The sequence below is a fragment of the Pseudorca crassidens genome, chromosome 2 (genome assembly GCF_039906515.1).
Source record: "Pseudorca crassidens isolate mPseCra1 chromosome 2, mPseCra1.hap1, whole genome shotgun sequence".
Lineage (NCBI taxonomy): Eukaryota > Metazoa > Chordata > Mammalia > Artiodactyla > Delphinidae > Pseudorca > Pseudorca crassidens.
Genome location: NC_090297.1, coordinates 22,251,031 through 22,268,619, shown reverse-complemented (window position 1 = coordinate 22,268,619; position 17,589 = coordinate 22,251,031). Strand labels below are relative to the sequence as shown.

Below are 17,589 nucleotides of genomic sequence, written 5' to 3'. Positions count from 1 at the left end.
TTCCCGGAGCCCAGCATAGTCTGAGCACACGTAGGACTTAATACATGCTGAGGAGCCCAAGGGGTGGCAGGGCTGGTGAATTCCTGTGCTCCAGTGTTGGGAGGGTCTTGGTAAGAGTCCGTATTAAGTGCCATGTTTTATGCTAAGCACCTTCTGTGGATAAGCTTGTTTTCCCAACAGACCTGAAGAAACAAGTGTTTGTCAAGCACTTTGTTTGCAATATCTCATTTAATCCCATTTTCCAATGAGGAAACTAAAATTTAGAGTTTAAGTAATTTACTCAAGATCACACAGGTAGGACTTCCCTGGTGGCGCAGTGGTTAAGAATCCGCCTGCCAACCAGGCAGGCAGATTCTTCCCTGTTCTTCCCTGTTCGAGCCCTGGTCCGGGAAGATCCCACATGCCGCGAAGCAACTAAGCCCGTGCGCCACAACTACTGAACCCACGTGCCACAACTATTGAAGCCTGCGCACCTAGAGCCCGTGCTCTGCAACAAGAGAGGCCACTGCAATGAGAAGCCCGCGCACCGCAACAAAGAGTAGGCCCCACTTGCCACAACTAGAGAAAGCCCGCACGCAGCAACGAAGACCCAACACAGCCAAAAATTAATTAATTAATTTTTAAAAAAGATCACACAGGTAGTAGTGTTGGTGCTGAGATTTCAACCAAGTCCCTCTGACTCCAGAACCTGCATTCTTAACTGTGCTCTAAACTATCTCACCAGGTCCTGTGGGGACAGAGGTGGGAGTGACAGCGCATGCAAAGGTCCGGAGGTGTAAAGAAGTCACTGCATCACTGTGGCTAAAGCACAAGGTGCCACATGAGGAGAGAATGGCCGGAGATGAGCAGGGTAAGCTTGGGGGTGGACAGCCCTCAGGCCTAGTGATGGGGTCCAGTGCTCATGCTTTGGAGGCCGCCATGTGTGTGTCTTGCGGGGGGCGGGGGGAGGTGGTACATAGTGTGGGAGGCCCAGCAGGCTGGCTCTGGGCTTCCCACCTCTCTTCAGCCTGAGCAATCTCTCTTTTACTTGTGGAGGATTTCAGGGCTGTGAGAAAGATCCCATCTGACAAGAAGATTCTGACGCTAAAAACAGGCATATAAACAAAACGTTTGAAAACCACTGCACAGGTAATGGGGAGCCAGTAAAGTTTTAGACGGAGGATTGACGTGATTATATCTACATGTTAAAAACCTTGCTCTGGCTGCCAGTGGAATTGGAAGCAGGCAGGAGGGGGACCAGCCAAGAAGTTGGCTGCAGTTAATTTGGACTAAAGGTAAAGGAATAAGGCTTGAGGTTTTCCTGAGAAAGAATGAACCAAAAGGCAGGTGTAGGAGGTGGTCACAAAAACGGGCGTGAGTTTTGAGGACACAGAAGAAGCCATCTGGGATGAAGCCATCCTGGAGAGGGCCCCTCTTGCATGAGGTGAAGCAGGGAGGAAGAAGACAGAGCTGGACTAAGCTCTCACAGTTCCCTATAGTTAGGAAAGGCCCTCAGAGTCACCAGTGTAGCCTCTTATTTTACAGGTAAGGATATCGAGGTCTGGAGAGATCATGTGGCCTGCCCGTGGTCACAGGGTAGGCCAGGACTCAGACCTGTGCTCTTGGTCCAGAGTTCATCTTTGTCATGGCCACCAACGCCCCTTCTCTTCCTGATGGGTGGGCTCGCCCCCTCAGGCGTGGGTGGTGACCTTTCCTGGCCAGCTGGACCCTCAGGCTCTGCCTCCATGAAGGGCACTGAGAAGTCCACCGCCACTGCCTGGGCGACGCCCTCGACAAAGATGCCCTCCACGTAGTGTCTCAACAAGGATGGTTTGTCCACATTTGGGCCTCCTAGGAGGAGGATGTGGAACTGGTACTGCCAGAGAGGATCCACGTGGTGCAGGAGACCAGCCAGGAGGAGAAGCGAGCCCAGAACCGAAGCATAAACCACGTGGTCTGGGGCTGGCTCAGACTTGCAGTGAGAGACGTAGAGCCAGAACCCAAAGGCAATCAGGGGCTTTTGGGTCTAGGCTCCCCAGGATATGCCCAGACCCAGGCTTAGTGAAGCCTCTGGGACAGAGTGCCATTTGAAACCACCATGCAGAACTGAGTCCCTTCAGGACAGAAGCAGGACTTCCACAAAATAGAGGCCCTGTACCGATCCTGAGAAGTCCCCAGGTGTAGCTTGAAAGACCGTGGGCAGCAGACCACAGCCCCCATATGCGAGGATGTCCTTCCTTCTCTCTGCTGGCCTGAGTCCCAGCCCTAGGTCTGTACCGACAGGAGGGAGGGCTGTGCAGTGTGAGGCTTGCCTCTCCCAACACTGGGACTTCCATGGGACATGTCCCAGCCAGGGGCCCTGGAGAAATCCTCCCACACCTGTCAACCACAGACCGAGCACTAGTTCCCCCTCCAGGGCCAGGATCCTAAGAATAACATTAATAAAGAGAAGGGAGAGTAAAACAAGACTGGCCATTCCTGCTGGTATTTGTTGAAGCTGAGTTATGAGTACAAGAAGTTCTTCAAACTACTTTACACTAGTTTTTTTTTTTATTGGAGTATAATTGCTTTACAATGTCATGTTAGTTTCTGCTGTACAGTGAAGTGAATCAGCTATATGTATACATAATATCTCCTTCCTCTTGGACCTCCCTCCCCTGCACATCCCACCCATCTAGGTCATCACAGAGCACCAAGCTGAGTTCCCTGTGCTATACAGCAGGTTCCCACTAGCTAGCTATTTTACACGTGGTAGCGTATTTATGTCAAGCCTAATCTCCCAGTTCATCCCACCCTCCCCTTCCCGCCCCACCCTCCCCCCCAACCCCGTGTCCACACGTCCGTTCTCTACATCTGCGTTAGTTTCTTTACTCTTGGTTATGTTTTAAATTTTCCCTAATGGTATTAAAAAGCCCCGCGTTCCCCTGCCAAAGGCAGCCTCCCCAAGGGAATCAGCCCTGGCCTTGAAGAGCTACACTCTAGTGGGGCAAAAAGGTACAACAGTGCCTGAAATCTGCAAAGAGAGCCAACTTGTTAGTGCCCTGAAGGCTCAGAGAAGGAACTGGTATGTTAGGCTGGACTAAGCCTTGAAGGGTGAACAGAGTTTTGACAGATATGGAGGAAGGTCATTCCAGGCACGGGAAGGACACATGAAAGACACAGAGGGGGCTTGTTGGCAGAAGGAACTTAACATTTATTAGGCACTTAACACACGTCGTCATATTTAATCCTCTAACAAACCTGTGAGGTAGGACTCATTCTTATTTCACCATGAAGAGACTGAGACTCAGAGGCAGAGGATAGATCTGGGTTCCCACCTAGATTGCTTCCGTTCCAGCCTGTGCAGTGTGGGTGGGATGGGTCTTCCCTCTTCATCCACTAGGTTTCAGTGGCTCCCAGAGCAGGCATTGTTGTCAGAAAGGGCCCCATGGGTGGCAGACTTTTGGCTCTGTTCCTTCTAAAGGGCAAAGGGGATGGATTCAAGCCTGGATTGCAAGGTTTTCAGGCTGAGGAAGCAGCTCATGGAAAGCCTTGGAGGCCAGGTAGCCTGACCTTGTCCATGCTGCTATGGTTGGAGGATTTGGCCAGGGTGCTGCCTTGGAGAGCTAGCTTTGCTTGCTCAGAATAACCTGGGGATAGACCTGAAGGGACGATTCTGGAATGCCACTCTTGGTAAGAAAGCAGAGCCCAGCCCGTATCTCTGGAAGGGGGTCCGGATCTTTTAAGAGCTTTGTTAGAGTCTGGAATCCTTGTTATTTCCCCAAAGTGTGTACTTTGGTAGTCTCTGTTCCCTAAAAGTGATTAATAGTAAAACCCTCAGGGGAAGAAGGGGACGTCCATCTTGTGAATTCCTGTGTGTGACAAGCACTGCCTTTGATTTGTCATCTAATCCTTTCTAAAACCTTTGAGTTAGGTATTATTATCCCCAACTTACAGATGAGTCCACTGAGGCTTACAGAGATGAAGTGGGTTCCCCAGGGTCCCACAGCTGTACATAGTAGAGCTGAGATTCAAAACCAGTTTTGACCACAAAGCTTGCCCTGTTTTTGGCAGCTGGGATAATGCGATGGTTAGGAGGTGATCTTTTTCTGAGTGGTGCAGGCAGATCAGATAATACAGGGAGAGGGGAAAGTGTTGGGGCCTTCCCTGCAAAGGAAACCGCATGTGCAAAGCCCAGGGCTGCAGGTGGTTGGGAACCTGGGCAAAGTGGGTGGAGATGCTGTAGGACCAGATCAGATTGGACTGGGGGGAAAGGGTTCGGATTTTACCCTGTAGGCAGGGGGAGCCAGGGAAGGATTCTAGGAGGGCGGCAGGCAGGTCAAATCTGTATTTTAAAAAGATCCCCTGGGGCAATGTGGATGCTAAATCACACCCTACAGGCCTGAGACCCTCAAGATGGGTGGCACAATCTACACGAAAGACCGCGGAGCCTGAACCATGACAGTGATGGCAAACGGGGTGCGGGGCCTGTTCCCAGGAGAGAGGGCGCCTACTTCTGAACAGCGGGCAGCCCTCAGGAGGGCATGCCCCTCTCGGCCACTTCCCCATTCTCCCGTCCTATTCTGTGCCTTTCCTCTAGTTAGTGGGCTGGGCAGGGCTGCTTCCTACTGCTGGGTCAGAATCACTCTCATTAAAGCCATTTACAGTCTCCAGAGGTTTTGCCACACTGATGGTGCTTGTGAGTGTGGGATCACAGCCTTAACGCATAAGGTAGGACCTTCTGGGCCTGGCCTGAGGTGGTGGACAAGGCTGTTGGAACACTGAGCTGGCCTGGGGTTTACTGACTGAGCCACATCAGTTTCCCCTCCTGGACTTTAGGTTCCTGTCTTTGAAATGTACAAGATCAGCCTGACCTTACAAGGTTGCTTCACGGTTAATAATAAGTCATAGAAATAATAGTAATAGTAATAATAATATAATAAGCAATAGAAATAGGTCACAGCGTGTGAGCCCATACATATTGTAGGAATTCACATAATACATTAATCTTCACAACAACCCTGTGAGACATAAACTATTATTATCCCCATTTTATAGATGGGAAACTGAGGCTGAGAGAGATGTGTGACTACAGTCTGCTGAACATTCCTCAAGGGAGGCAGTTGGAAACAACGGGCAACATCTCGTCCTTGTTGGTGGACCTTGCCCTGGGTGGGCAGGGCCTTCAGGCTGGTTCTTCCACAGTCGGCCAGGATTCTGAGAGGGGAGAAGCTCAGTTTCTTCTTTCTTTCTCCAGGGACTTGGGGATTTTTTTTTTTTTTTTTTTGAGCACCTGACAGCCAAATCCCCACCATCCTCAGGACCAGCTGCTCATCTCCCAAACAAGCTTCAGTTTAGTAGACCTGTACTCCTGTCCGGGGAAGCTCTGGGAGATGAGAAAACACAGACCAAGTTGAGGGTCAGTTCCTGCTTCTTCACTTCATTCTAGCACTCAGCTCTCCAGTCAATTCCTAGAAAGAGCCCAGCTCTCCCTTGCCTCAGGGCTCCTCCCTCACTTACTGGTTTCATTTAACTTCTCTAGGCCTCAGTCTCAACATCAGTAAAATGGAATAATAATACTATAAGAAGTGCCCAATCAATGCTGGATACTGTTCCTTCTGCCTAGATCTCTACTCTTAGCTCAGCTCTTCCTCCTCCTCCTCCAGGTCTCAGATCAAAGGCCATCTCTTGAGAGAGGCCGTCCTTGACCACCTGCTCTAAAGGAGGCCCCCATTACCCTCAGGCCCATCTTCCAGATCTGTGGTCTTCATAGCACTTACAACTGGAAATCATTTAGTTCCACTTACAGGTTTTTTCTCTTCCCCTAGACCCTAGGACTGCTTTTCTGTCATGTTCACTGTTGTATTCCCAGAGCCCAGATCAGAGTAGATGCTCATTTTATTTTATTTATTTATTTTTTGGCCACACATGCAGCTTGCAGAATCTTAGTTTCCCGACCAGGGATTGAACTGGGGCCCGCGGCAGTGAAAGCCCAGAGTCCTAACCACTGGACCGCCAGGGAATTCCCGATGCTCATTTTAAAGCATTTTTTTTTTTTTTTTTGCGGTACACGGGCCTCTCACTGTTGTGGCCTCTCCCGTTGCGGAGCACAGGCTCCGGACGTGCAGGCTCAGCGGCCATGGCTCACGGGCCCAGCCGCTCCGCAGCATGTGGGATCCTCCCGGACCAGGGCACGAACCCGTGTCCCCTGCATCGGCAGGCAGACTCTCAACCACTGTGCCACCAGGGAAGCCCGGTTGTGCTCTTTTTGCTGTGGCAACTGCCCATGCCCTGCCCATGCCTGCTGGCACAATGACACCCCCAAGATACCCCCTCTACACCAGCTGAGATCCTTCCTTCCATAAAGCCTTCTTGCATTGCTGCTGGACATCTTGTGCCTAGCAGTTTCTGCTGCAGCTTAAGTTCCCCAGGAGGCAGATTCTGAGCGGGAACTCAGTGTGCAGACTTTTACAAGGGGATTCTTGAGGTCAATACTTGCTTGCGGGGAGGAAGGGAAGAAAGGATTGAGCATGAGAATTTAGCTGTGATGTTGTCGTAACAGTGGCCTCAAGTGACCCCAGGGAGAGTGATGAAGCTGGGTTTTTCCTTCAGAGCTGTCTAGAGTTGAGACAAGAGGGCCAGGCCTTTGAATAGTGCCCCCGCCCCACAATAGACAGAACAGATTGACGCTGGATTGTGGGCTGCTCCGGATGGGTGGGCAGTTCCCAGAGAGAATAAACTGAGCTCCACCACCAGGCAGCACTCCCAGCAGCTGGGAGGTGCAGTGGGGAGGAGGGGAGATGTTGGTGGCTAATCACAGTGTCCACCGTGTGCCCAACAGATGAGCTGTTCATATTCATCCCTGCCTCTCAGATCCAGATCCAGTCCCTGGCTTTGGAGTAGGGGCACTGGGCAGCAACCTGGGTTTGAGGGCACACTTTCTCATCCAAACCTGAGGACCTAAGGAGGCTCCAAGGCTGGCTCAGCCTGAAATTCCCTGCACCTGTCCTGGCCTGTGCAGCAGCGTCCAAACGCTGAGTGGTTCAGCATCTGAGCCCAGGGACGCTGCCAGAAATGGCCACATCCCGGACAAGGGAGGAAAGAGCAGTGATGACAGTTCTTGCCATTCGAGTCTCATTGTGTGGGAGGCTCTGGCTGAGCGGAGCCCATTCATCATCTCATTCGTGCCCACAACCCCCTGTGAGGCAGGATCTTCTATGAGTTTCTCTGACCATGGAGGAAACAGGCTCAAGGACAGGAAGTTGCACACCTGGCCTCTTAGATCTTTCTAGTAGAAAGGGGCTGAGCTCTTGAGACCCCCAAATCCAGGAGACAAGACTGTACCAGGATACTGTTTATATTAACCCTCAGGATAGATTCTGCCATATGCCCTCCAGAGAGATACTAACACTCCCCATCTCACCACCACTTATGAGGTCCACACTGCTTTAACCCTTTCCCTCCCAGAGTCAACACTTGCATGGGCCCGGGTGCTGTGTGCTGCTGGGGGGCCTGGGGATTTGGGTGTTCTGGATGAGCCGGACACCCCCCCAGTCCTCCTCCAGTTTGATGTCCCCCTGCTGCAGGGCCTGCTGGATGGCATCAGTGAGGGTGTTGAAGGCCAGGTCCACGTTGCAGCTATTTTTGGCGGAGGTCTCCATGAAGGCCATGCCCAGGGAAGCAGCCAGCTCCTCTGCCTCCTGGGCCGAGACACAACGGGTGCTCTGCAGGTCACTCTTGTGGCCAACCAGCAGGAAGATCGCCTTGTCGGGGCCCTGAGTGGCCATGACCTCCTGGTGCCAGTCTTGGATGTGTTCAAAGGACTTCCTGTTTGTCACATCAAAGACCAGCAGGACACCCACCACATTCCGGTAAAAGGACCTGGTGATGCACCTGACGGTGGGAGGGAGTAAGTTGGGAGGGGCTTATGCCTTCAAGACACCCGATGCAAGACCACGCCCTCTGTACACTGACTGCCTCACACCCCCAAAGCTCATTTCACACTGCCCTGTGCTTCTCTTTCCCCGTATCTGTCTCTCCCAAGTGACTGTGTGCTCCCCAGTTAGTCAGCAGTTTGATTCCCGTACACTCCTGACCATTCCTCCATTCCTAGAGGAAGCCTCATGTTTTCCTGATCTCAGGCCTTTTTTTCCCCACTCTCTGCCTGGCAAACTCCTACACATCCTTCATGGCCAACACGAATCTCTCTTCCTCTCACATCTCCTTTACACCTCCCTCTCTGACCTCTTGTGGGCTCTCTCAGCACCCAGGTCATTCATGCCTCCAAGTTTCAATATCGAACATCCCTCTGGGGAGGGCGCCAGGTCTTTATTTTTGTTTGTTTGTTTTTTGTGTTTTTGGTTTGTTTGGCCGCGCCAGGAGTCATGCGGGATCTTAGTTCCCCCACCAGGGATCGAACCCGTGCCCCCTGCGTTGGAAGGCGGTTTCTTAACTACTGGACCGCCAGGGAAGTCCCAACCTGCTGTTATGTGTAGGATGAAGGACTCAAGAGTGAAGGACCCAGGTCCAGGGCAGAGACTCCCAGCTCTCTACTTGGGCCACTGAGGCTGACCCCTCTGAGGGATCCCCATGCCCATGTGGACCAGTACTGACCCCGCCCCAGCCAGAGGCCCCTCACGCCAGCCCCTTCTCGTCCCTCCCCGCCCCACCTCCCACCCACCGCGCACCTGAAGCGCTCTTGGCCCGCCGTGTCCCAGAGCTGCAGCTTCACGCGCGGCCCGGCCCGCAGCTGCAGAGTGCGGCTGTAGAACTCGACGCCCACCGTGGGCACCGACTCGAGCTCCGGTTCGGATTCCGGGATCCCAGGCGCGCCCGCCATGTAGCGCCGCAGCAGCGATGTCTTGCCCACGGCCGCGTCCCCCAGCAGCGCGATCCGAAACTGGTAGCGGCAGCCCCCCGCCTCCATGTCGGACGTCTGGCCTCCCGGGGCCCAGCCACCAACTATGCGGCCCCGCCCCCGCCCAGTCGCAGGGCCCCGCCCCCGCCTCAGGGCGGCCGCTGAGCCACCCAGACCCGGGACTGTAGAACCTGGGGCGTCTTCAGCACCGGGGGTGGGCCCGGACCCCGAGGAAACCACCGGGCCCGGTGGAAACACCTGGACAAGTCACTTCCTTGCTCCGAGCCTCAGTTTCCTCCTCTGTAAAATGGAGATGATAGCCCTTACTTCAAGGATGAAGAGATTAACCTAGATAATGTGGGGAGAAGGACTAGGGAGGACCGATAACCAAACGTGCACTGGCCTGGGACCAGCAGCACCAGAGCGTCCACTGTATTCATCCGTTGGGGTGGCTTCTCTCTGCAGCCCCACTCTCTATTAGTCCCCCAGTCGGGCCCCTGCTGCTGCTGGACCCGGAGACACCCCTGAAGAAAGTTGGTTTATAGGTGCTCTTTCCCCGCAAGGTGCCCCTTTCCTGGACCCCCACTGGCCCTGGCCTGGGGCCTCCCGTTCAGTGTTCAGGGTCAACGTTCAACAGCACCCACTGCTTCCTCCCCTCCTGCCTGCACAGGGCCCCAGGGCCCAGAGAGGGACTTGCACACAGGCAGCAGACCACTGCGATTCCAGAGGGAGTGCAGTTTGCTTGTGAACTGGACAGCTAACATTAATGAGGTGAGATGGTCAGTTCCTTATGCTCTGGGACAGCAACCCTTTGAGAAGGCCAGAGTGTGCCCATTTTAGAGCTGAGGAGACTGAAGCTCAGATGTGTGGCTCGTCTCGGGTCACAGTAGGGCTGGGCCTCACATCCAGATTTGTCTCACTCTTCATTACCCCTTGATGTCACAAAAGGGGACCGCAAAGCAAGTTCCCAAAGGACCAGGGCTAAGTGGTCAGGTCCCACTTGGATTAGGGGCAAGGGTAAAGCAGGTACATCTGCATTCAAGATGTACTCCACTCTTTCCAGTCTGGCCTTCTTGACACCCAGGACATAAAGGCTGGAGCTCCGGTCGGTCCCAAACAGCTTGCCTGTTGGTTTAATCCCACTATCCCACTGTGGGCGGGTGTTACCAGTTTAACTTGTTGTGGCAAATTGGCAGTGGGAAGCAGTTCTCACTAATGCAAACCATCATATCATCACATTTCCTCCTTACACAACCTTGTGAGTAGGTGTTAGTCTGCCCAGTGTTGCTGTTGTTGTTGTTTAATATTTATTTATTTGGCTGCATTGGGTCTTCGTTGTGGCACGCGGGCTTCTCTCTAGTTGCAGTGTGCCGGCTCTAGAGTGTGCAGGCTTAGTTGCCCGCGGCACGTGGGATCTTAATTCCCCGACCAGGGATTGAACCCATGTCCCCTGCATTGGAAGGCGGATTCTTAACTACTGGACCACCAGGGAAGTCCCTGCCCAGTGGGTTTTTTTTGTTTGTTTTTTTGTTTTTTGCGGTACGCGGGCCTCTCACTGTTGTGGCCTCTCCCGTTGCAGAGCACAGGCTCCGGATGCGCAGGCTCAGCGGCCATGGCTCACGGGCCCAGCCGCTCTGCGGCATGTGGGATCTTCCCAGACCGGGCCACGAACCCGTGTCCCCTGCATCGGCAGGCGGACTCTCAACCACTGCGCCACCAGGGAAGCCCCCCTGCCCAGTGTTTTTTACAGATGAGAAAACTGATGCTAAGAGAAGTTAATACCCAAGATCACTCAGCACGAAGACAGACTAGCTGCAAGTCTGTTTCTGGCTGGACAGTTTGGGGACCTGGGAAGGCCCAGGTTTTCTTGTGGCTAACTCTAAGCAAATCTGTGAGAAGACATTCTGTTAGGTCTCCTAGTAATCCTGGCTTTTGGTCACCTGCACTAGCCTGAAGGGTCCCAAGTCTCTGCTTGCCTCCACCTCCAGGAGCGGGGGGGGGGGGGGGGGGGGCATCAGCTAGGGTATGTGTGTTGGGGAAGAAACCCGCCCGGCCAGCTCTGCCCAAACCAGGAAGGTCTGCCCCACTCCCACCTGCCCCACTAATTCTTCCATCGGGATGTTCTTATCACCTTGCTCTGTTCAGCTGGAAAAACAGTTTTTGCGTCAGGGCTGTGCAGATCTTCCTCCGCCCATTCCACCCCCGCCTTTCTTTACCCACCACTGGTGCTCCAGCCATGCTGAACATCTTGCCTCTTCTCAGCCCTCTGCCAGGAACACTCCCCTTCTGCTCGTCAAAGGGTAACTAACCCCTACTTCACTGGCCAGTGAGGTCACAGGCCCTTTTGTCCACTGTCTCCCTTCTAGGCTCAGGCCTCTTGAGAACAAGGACCAGTGGCTGTATCCTCAGTGCTTGGCACAAAGTAGAACTTGGTAAATATTTATGGTTGAATGAATAAAAGTGGATAAATGCTATTCGTTCATTCATTCACTCATTTATTCATTCAAACACCACAACAGAGCTGGGCTGAGGGAGCTACGGGGTCAGAGAAGACCTCTTGGAGAAGGTGAAGCTGAAGTTGGGTCTCCAAGAACAAGTGGGAGCCGGGGAGGTCAGGGAGGAAGTGCACTCCATGCTGGGGCAGCTGGGCAAAGGCAGAGGCATGAAACAGCTTGAAAGGTAGTTTGAACCCAGACGTCCCAGAAGCCTTTGCAGTCAGCATGTGGGCAGAGTGCACTGTCAGCATCGGACTCCTTGAACTTCCTCTCCTAGACGTTCCTGCTGCGGGTTGGGGTCATGTGCCTGTCCCTGACTGTACCTGGTGCTGGAATCCAGATGTCAGCTGACTTTGCCATGGACTCCCTATGTGACGCAGGGGGCAAGTCATTTCCCTTCTCCAACCCTGCTTCCCCTTCCGCTAAGTGAGGCAAATCATGGCACCCACCTCACAGGATGGTTCTGGGGTTACTGTGTATCGTAGCAGGTGCACATTTGCATTAGACAGATCTTAGTTTTAGTTCCAAATGATGCTTACTAGCTATGTGGCCTTGGCCAAGTTTTATTCATTCATTAATTCATTCACTTAGTAATTATTTCAATAAATGCTGGCCATCTTTTACATACTTGGCACTTAAACAGCCGTGGGGAAAAAAGACACAATTCCTTTTCTTGAAGAGCTCACTTGTAATGGGGAAGACAGAAAATAAACTCATATAAAATGTGATGACAGGGAGCAATAAGTGTTATAAGTAACAAGCCATAGCTTGAAGGGTGGCAGGGTGCTATATCAAAATAGGGTGGTCCGGGGATTTCCCTGGTGGTCCAGTGGTTAAGATTTTGCCTTCCAATGTAGGGGGCGCAGGTTTGACCCCTGGTTGGGGAGATAAGATCCCACAGTCCTTGCAGCAAAAATAACCCCAAATCATAAAACAGAAGCAATATTGTAACCAGTTCAATCAAGACTTTAAAAATGGTCCACATCAAAAAAAAAAAAATCTTAAAAAAAAAAAATAGGGTGGTCCGAGGAGGTGACATTTGAACAGAAAAACAGGGGAAGAGAGGGAGCGAGCAGCGTGGTTGTCTGTGATATACAGCGAGGACAGGTCCAGGCAGGAAGAACAGCAAGAGTGAAGGCCCTGAGGTTGGAGCAGGCAAGGGATGCGCCAAGAGCACAGAGGCCAGAGAGAGGGAGCTGAATGAATGGGGAGCAAGTGGTGAGCAATGAGAGCAATCACCTGTGGCTTCAGAGGCCCATCATGGGGACTTCAACTTTTATTCCAAATGTGGGATCTTCCCGGACCGGGGCATGAACCCATGTCCCCCGCATCGGCAGGCGGACCCTCAACCACTGCACCACCAGGGAAGCCCATGGTCAACTGATTGCCAAAGCAATTGGATGGAAAACGATGATCTTTTACAAAATTGAAGGTGGAACAATTGGATAGGCAATAAGCAATAAATAAAAAACCAAACCTTGATTCCTACCTCACATGATACACAAAAATTAACTCAAAATGTATCACAGATCTAAATATAAGAGCTAAATGAGCCTTAGTCTCATTATTTTAGAGACTTACAGTTTCATTTTTTTCCCATTTATTTATGGCTGGGTTGGGTCTTCGTTGCTGTGCGCAAGCTTTCTCTAGTTGCAGTGAGCGGGGGCTACTCTTCATTGCAGCGCGCGGGCTTCTCATTTCAGTGGCTTCACTTGTTTCGGAGCTCGGGCTCTAGGCGCGCGGGCTTCAGTAGTTGTGGCACGCGGGCTCAGTAGTTGTGACTCACGGGCTTAGTTGCTCCGCGGCATGTGAGATCCTCCCAAACCGGTGTCCCCTGCATTGGCAGGCGGATTTTTAACCACTGGACCACCAGGGAAGTCCAGAAATAGTCAGATTCTTGACGCATCTTAAAGGTGAACACAGGATTTGCTGATGCATTGGAAGTGGGATATTAGAAGAAGAGGGGTCCTGGGTCACCCTAAGGACTTACTGAGATGGGGAAAAGCAGGTCTAGAGGAGGAAAGACTGTGTTCTGAGAAGCCTATTAATAAATAACCATCCAAGTGTAGATGTCACGGAAGCAGCAGGATATCAAGTCTGGAGCTCAGAAGAAAAGCGGAAACACATTTGGAAGTCATCAGAAAGTTTCTTAACCCTCATACAGTCTGTCGCCTTCTCCACAAAATGGGAATAATAGTAACACTTCTTAAAGTGTAAGTAAGGATAAAAACGTTTTAAAGTGTATGTAAGGATGAAAACTGATGAATAGATTAAGCACAGAATAGGTGCTTAATTCTTGACAATTACTACGTTTTTATATTGACGCTTATTCATTCTATGGACAAAACGTGCACATGGCACAGTGATTATGAGTGTGCTGTTTGAGGTGGACTTCCGCATTCCAGTCCTTACCTCACTTGCTAGCTGTGTGATCCATTCCTCAGTTTCCTTATGTGTGAAAAAGGCATAATTATAATACCCACACACAGGGTTAATGAAAACTAGCTGAGATAATGGAGCACAGTGTACTTAGCAAGCACTCAATAAAATTTATCTATCAGCGGAAGAGATGAGGCTTGAATAAATAATGCATTCATCTCATGAGTAATCAGTCGCCTCTTACTTTTGGGAAGGAAGCCCTCCCCAAGATCCCTCTCCGAGAAGACCTCACAGAGCTCCTCCCCGAAATCACTCAGTCGTTGCTCCTCCACGTGCCCACGGCGGTCTGAACGCAGCCCTTTCTCAGCTCACAGGGTTAACGGTTAACTTCTCGATGTTGAAAGTCTTCCCCGGAGTGAACTCCAGATGGCACAGCGGTATCTGTGAGCCCAGTGCCCGGTATTGGACATTCACTGAATGCTGAAGGAAGGAGGAGGAACCTCTTCCGGTCCGGAAGAAACCACAAGGTATCTCCATCTGAGTGAAAAGGGTCTCGCCCCGCACGCGCTTGCGGCTGGGAGCCAGACACGCGGCCCGCGCTGGTGGCGAAAGAACTACAATTCCCAGCAGTCTGCGCGGCGCGCAGCTCCAACTGTCAGGCGCGGCCGCGAAGGGCGGGACCTATATAAACCCCTTCTCGGCGCGCAGCTACCCTTTTCTCCGGTTACCGCGTCCTTGTTCTCTTGGGTCTTCGCGTTCTCTGCTAAGGTTTACGCCCATCCTCCGCCGTACCCGGCCTTAGCCTCGGCGCCGCCGCCGCCACACTCGCCGGACCTGCTTCCCGAGGTTGGGGGATGTTGAGCGCAGCACGGAGGACCCTGGCCTGCCGACCTGGTCGGATCAAGGTCCGGAAGGCCACATTGGCCGCATGCGCAGTGAAAGGAGCCGGAACCTGTGAGGGCCGCGCCCTGCTCCCCCCTCGGTCCGCAGGGCCTTGTGCTCCGGTGTGACGGGTGAGTAACGCGGGCAGGCCGCCGGGAGCACGGCAGTTCTGGGACTGAAGTGGCTTAATTTGGGGGGAGACCACGTGATGGAGTCAGCCAGACCTTGAATAGGCCTGTGACAGCTAGCTGCTCGGTGATCTTGGGCAGGTGCCTTCCGTGCCTTCATCTAAATTATCTGGCTGCACAGCACATGTTAAGGAAGTCACCTTGGTGGGTATAAGGACAAGGTTTTCCGGAGGATGGGCTTTAGTCATTCAGATACTATTTTGAATCCTAGGTTTGTCAGTTTTTCCATTGATAGACAACTTTCGGTAAGTAACTTAGTCTAAGTCTTATAAAAAATGGGGATGATAAAATTGTCCAGTGAAGATAAACGAGACACAACACTGGCATATAGTAAAACAAAGTGGTGATTGGGACCTATATGATGTTTGTTCTCTTTTTTTAGTCTCCAGAGTGTCCCAGTAGATGAATTGGTGATAAGTCCTGATGTACAGGATTTAGGTGAGTCTGAGGGCTACACAGTGTTGGGCCTGCCCTGTGACCTGGATTACCCTGTGGCCCTTGTCGAAGCTGCAGCTGCTTCCACATAGCTGCTGTGGTCAAAAAGGAGCCCAGAGTGACAGTTTTCCTTGACGGTCGCTGTTCTGTTTGCTGTAACTGATCTGCAACATTTCAGGAAAAGACAGCTCCCACTGTACCTGCCATTTCTCAGGTATAGCCAGAGACCTTTATTAGAGTTGACACGTTTCCAGAGGCCAGCAGAAATGTTCCACTGATGGGGTCATGCATACAGAGTTAACAGAATAAGGTTTTTGAGAAGTAGCTTGCAGAGACCAAGAACCAGCATGGAGGGGTAGATGGGGGTGGGTTAGATATCTGTACTGGGAAAATCCCGTGGCAGGTGCTGCAGATCTTGGTCGTGCTTTGGGTCATTGCACTGAAAAGCTTATGGCATCAGTACTTAGGACCAAAGGCTAGTCAAAAAACGGTAGTTCTGAAGACCAAATGAAGGGAACGATTAAGATCATTCAGGACAATTGTGTTCTCCTTTTAGCTGTGCCAGATTGAAGATTCCAGGATGACTGAAGTTGACCGTTCTGGTGAGTGAAGACTGGGGTCATGACAGTGATGGAACACAGCAGCCTCAGGACCTGGTAGGTTTTCTGTAGGGACGTAATTTGGGAGCTACCTAGTGGGTCAGTACAGCATGTTCCCAAGGGCTATGGCTTGTGGCCATGGGCTCTCCAACTGCATGCAAGAGCAACTTGGAGAGACTTTGACAGCACGGGTCAGCATAATACCTGCAGCTGCCACTCGCCTTTCCTATAGTACCTCAGGACCTGGGCTGGAAGCCTTCCACCTGAGTCCATGTGTTTCCATCAAAAAAGTCAGCTTCTGTGTATGGATCAACTTTTTGGTTTAGAGCTTCCACACTTTTTTTCTGCAGGTTGCCCCCACGTTTTACTGGCAGTGCCTGATACTGAAGTATCTGAAAAGACCAGCTTGTTGCTGGAGCCATGCTTTAGAATAAGGTAAAGTTGGATGTTGAAGACAGCCTGACCCTCCGGTTCCCTTTCCCATCAGATCTGAACCTTGGTCTTGGTGGTCGTAAGAGGAGGAATAGTAGTACTGAAGCTATGCTCATGGTGTCTGTTTATATAGCATGTGGGCTAGTTTCAAACAAGGTTGAATTCTCTTGGAACTTTTTGCCTCCTCTCCTGTAAAATGGGATAATCTTAGGCTTAAAGGGAGGCTGTATGTGAAACTGGGCAGCTGGTATAGTGATTGCTGACTAATATTTCTGTATTTGGGAGGGGTTTATCCATAGCTTTCTTGACTCCTGATCGAGCGTTCTTTTTTTTCCCTCCTAAGATCTGTTACCAGTAAAGCTGCCGCCTTCTGCGATTGTGGATCTACAGAGTTGGGTGAGTTGAATGTCTGCCAGAAGCTTTCACACAACTTCCTTGCAGCTTCCATTAGTATTTCACTGGTATCACCCTAAGCAGTGTAGCCAGTAGATAATAAGGCTACTCAGGTCTGTGTGTAAAAGTCGTTTTTTTATATATCATTTACATCTGGCCTTGTGTGCTGTATTTGTTGGCTCTTCATAACCGTAGGACAAAAAATAAATGTTCACAGTGTGACTTGGTCTGCTGGATTTGCCTATGCTAAATGCCAAGAACACACCTGCAGAGTAGAATGTGGCAGAAGGGACAGCCCTGTGTCTTTACAGCGAGGGCTGACTACTGTGAATGCAGTAATGGCTTGAGCTCATGCTTATTGGTTTTGGTAACCTTGGAGTCTTACCCACCCCTCTCCTGGGAGAGTGGTTCTATTCTAGCTCAAGGTATTTTTTCAGGCTGTGACTGGTCCAGGATGAAACCTAATCTGAGTGGACATCTATGGATGATAAATGCGGATATGGGACTGAGACCAGCCCTTAGGAAAACCTGGGTGGCATTGATTAATTGGGGCATTATTAACACACTGGTGTACACTTCTTTTTCAGGAGAGAAACACTACAGGAAGAGGCAAATGAAGAGACAAGGGGCTCTTTGAGGTGGAAACACCTTTTTTTCTTTCTGATGCTGGTACCTGGCATACAAGTGACCAATAAAAGATTCCTGGATGTATGTTTGTGTCAGTTTTCTTGATGTCCCTCAGATTGTTGGTTATTCCCTATTTAAATACTCTGTAAGACTCAGAATGAATTATAGTCTCAATATCTGAAGAAAAGGTTGATCTCAGAAAGGAACAAAACGATCAGTTCTATAATTGCAATTGTATTACTCTTGCTGAGTGAGAATTCAGGCTGAGCGCAGGACTGGTACTTAACGTCCTGGGGCGGCATACTCCGCCGCCGGCGGGGGGGCCCCCCCCCCCCGTTTCCTAG

The 17,589-nt window shown here is 51.3% G+C and overlaps 1 protein-coding gene, 1 long non-coding RNA gene and 4 other non-coding genes across 6 annotated transcripts; 5 read left to right on the top strand and 1 right to left on the bottom strand.

Annotated features, from left to right (window-relative positions):
- Window positions 1–2,820: 2,820 nt before the first annotated feature.
- Window positions 2,821–8,898, bottom strand: RAB42 (RAB42, member RAS oncogene family). Its single transcript, XM_067725106.1, has 2 exons — window positions 8,646–8,898; window positions 2,821–7,851 (listed from the first exon to the last, which is right to left on the bottom strand). Exons 1-2 carry the CDS (start codon window positions 8,882–8,884, stop codon window positions 7,428–7,430), a joined length of 663 nt encoding a protein of 220 aa, XP_067581207.1. The 5' UTR covers window positions 8,885–8,898; the 3' UTR covers window positions 2,821–7,427.
- A 5,650-nt stretch (window positions 8,899–14,548) lies between these two features.
- Window positions 14,549–17,329, top strand: LOC137218400 (uncharacterized). The gene is made up of 6 exons (XR_010940688.1): window positions 14,549–14,702; window positions 15,142–15,197; window positions 15,751–15,850; window positions 16,144–16,228; window positions 16,569–16,621; window positions 17,206–17,329. It is a non-coding gene; the product is annotated as an uncharacterized lncRNA (long non-coding RNA).
- Window positions 15,250–15,384, top strand: LOC137220331 (small nucleolar RNA SNORA16B/SNORA16A family). Its single transcript, XR_010941633.1, has one exon. It is a non-coding gene; the product is annotated as a small nucleolar RNA SNORA16B/SNORA16A family (small nucleolar RNA).
- On the top strand, window positions 15,900–16,027 carry LOC137220347 (small nucleolar RNA SNORA44). Its single transcript, XR_010941649.1, has one exon. It is a non-coding gene; the product is annotated as a small nucleolar RNA SNORA44 (small nucleolar RNA).
- Window positions 16,256–16,382, top strand: LOC137220351 (small nucleolar RNA SNORA61). The gene has a single exon (XR_010941653.1). It is a non-coding gene; the product is annotated as a small nucleolar RNA SNORA61 (small nucleolar RNA).
- Window positions 17,062–17,135, top strand: LOC137220377 (small nucleolar RNA SNORD99). The gene has a single exon (XR_010941675.1). It is a non-coding gene; the product is annotated as a small nucleolar RNA SNORD99 (small nucleolar RNA).
- Window positions 17,330–17,589: the final 260 nt, after the last annotated feature.

Excerpts from the sequence above, each read along its gene's own strand:
- RAB42 (XM_067725106.1), bottom strand. The coding sequence starts at position 8,884 with ATGGAGGCGGGGGGCTGCCGCTACCAGTTTCGGATCGCGCTGCTGGGG. Across the intron at positions 7,852-8,645 it reads GCGGGCCAAGAGCGCTTCAG|GTGCATCACCAGGTCCTTTT; the intron begins GTGCGCGGTGGG and ends TCCCACCGTCAG.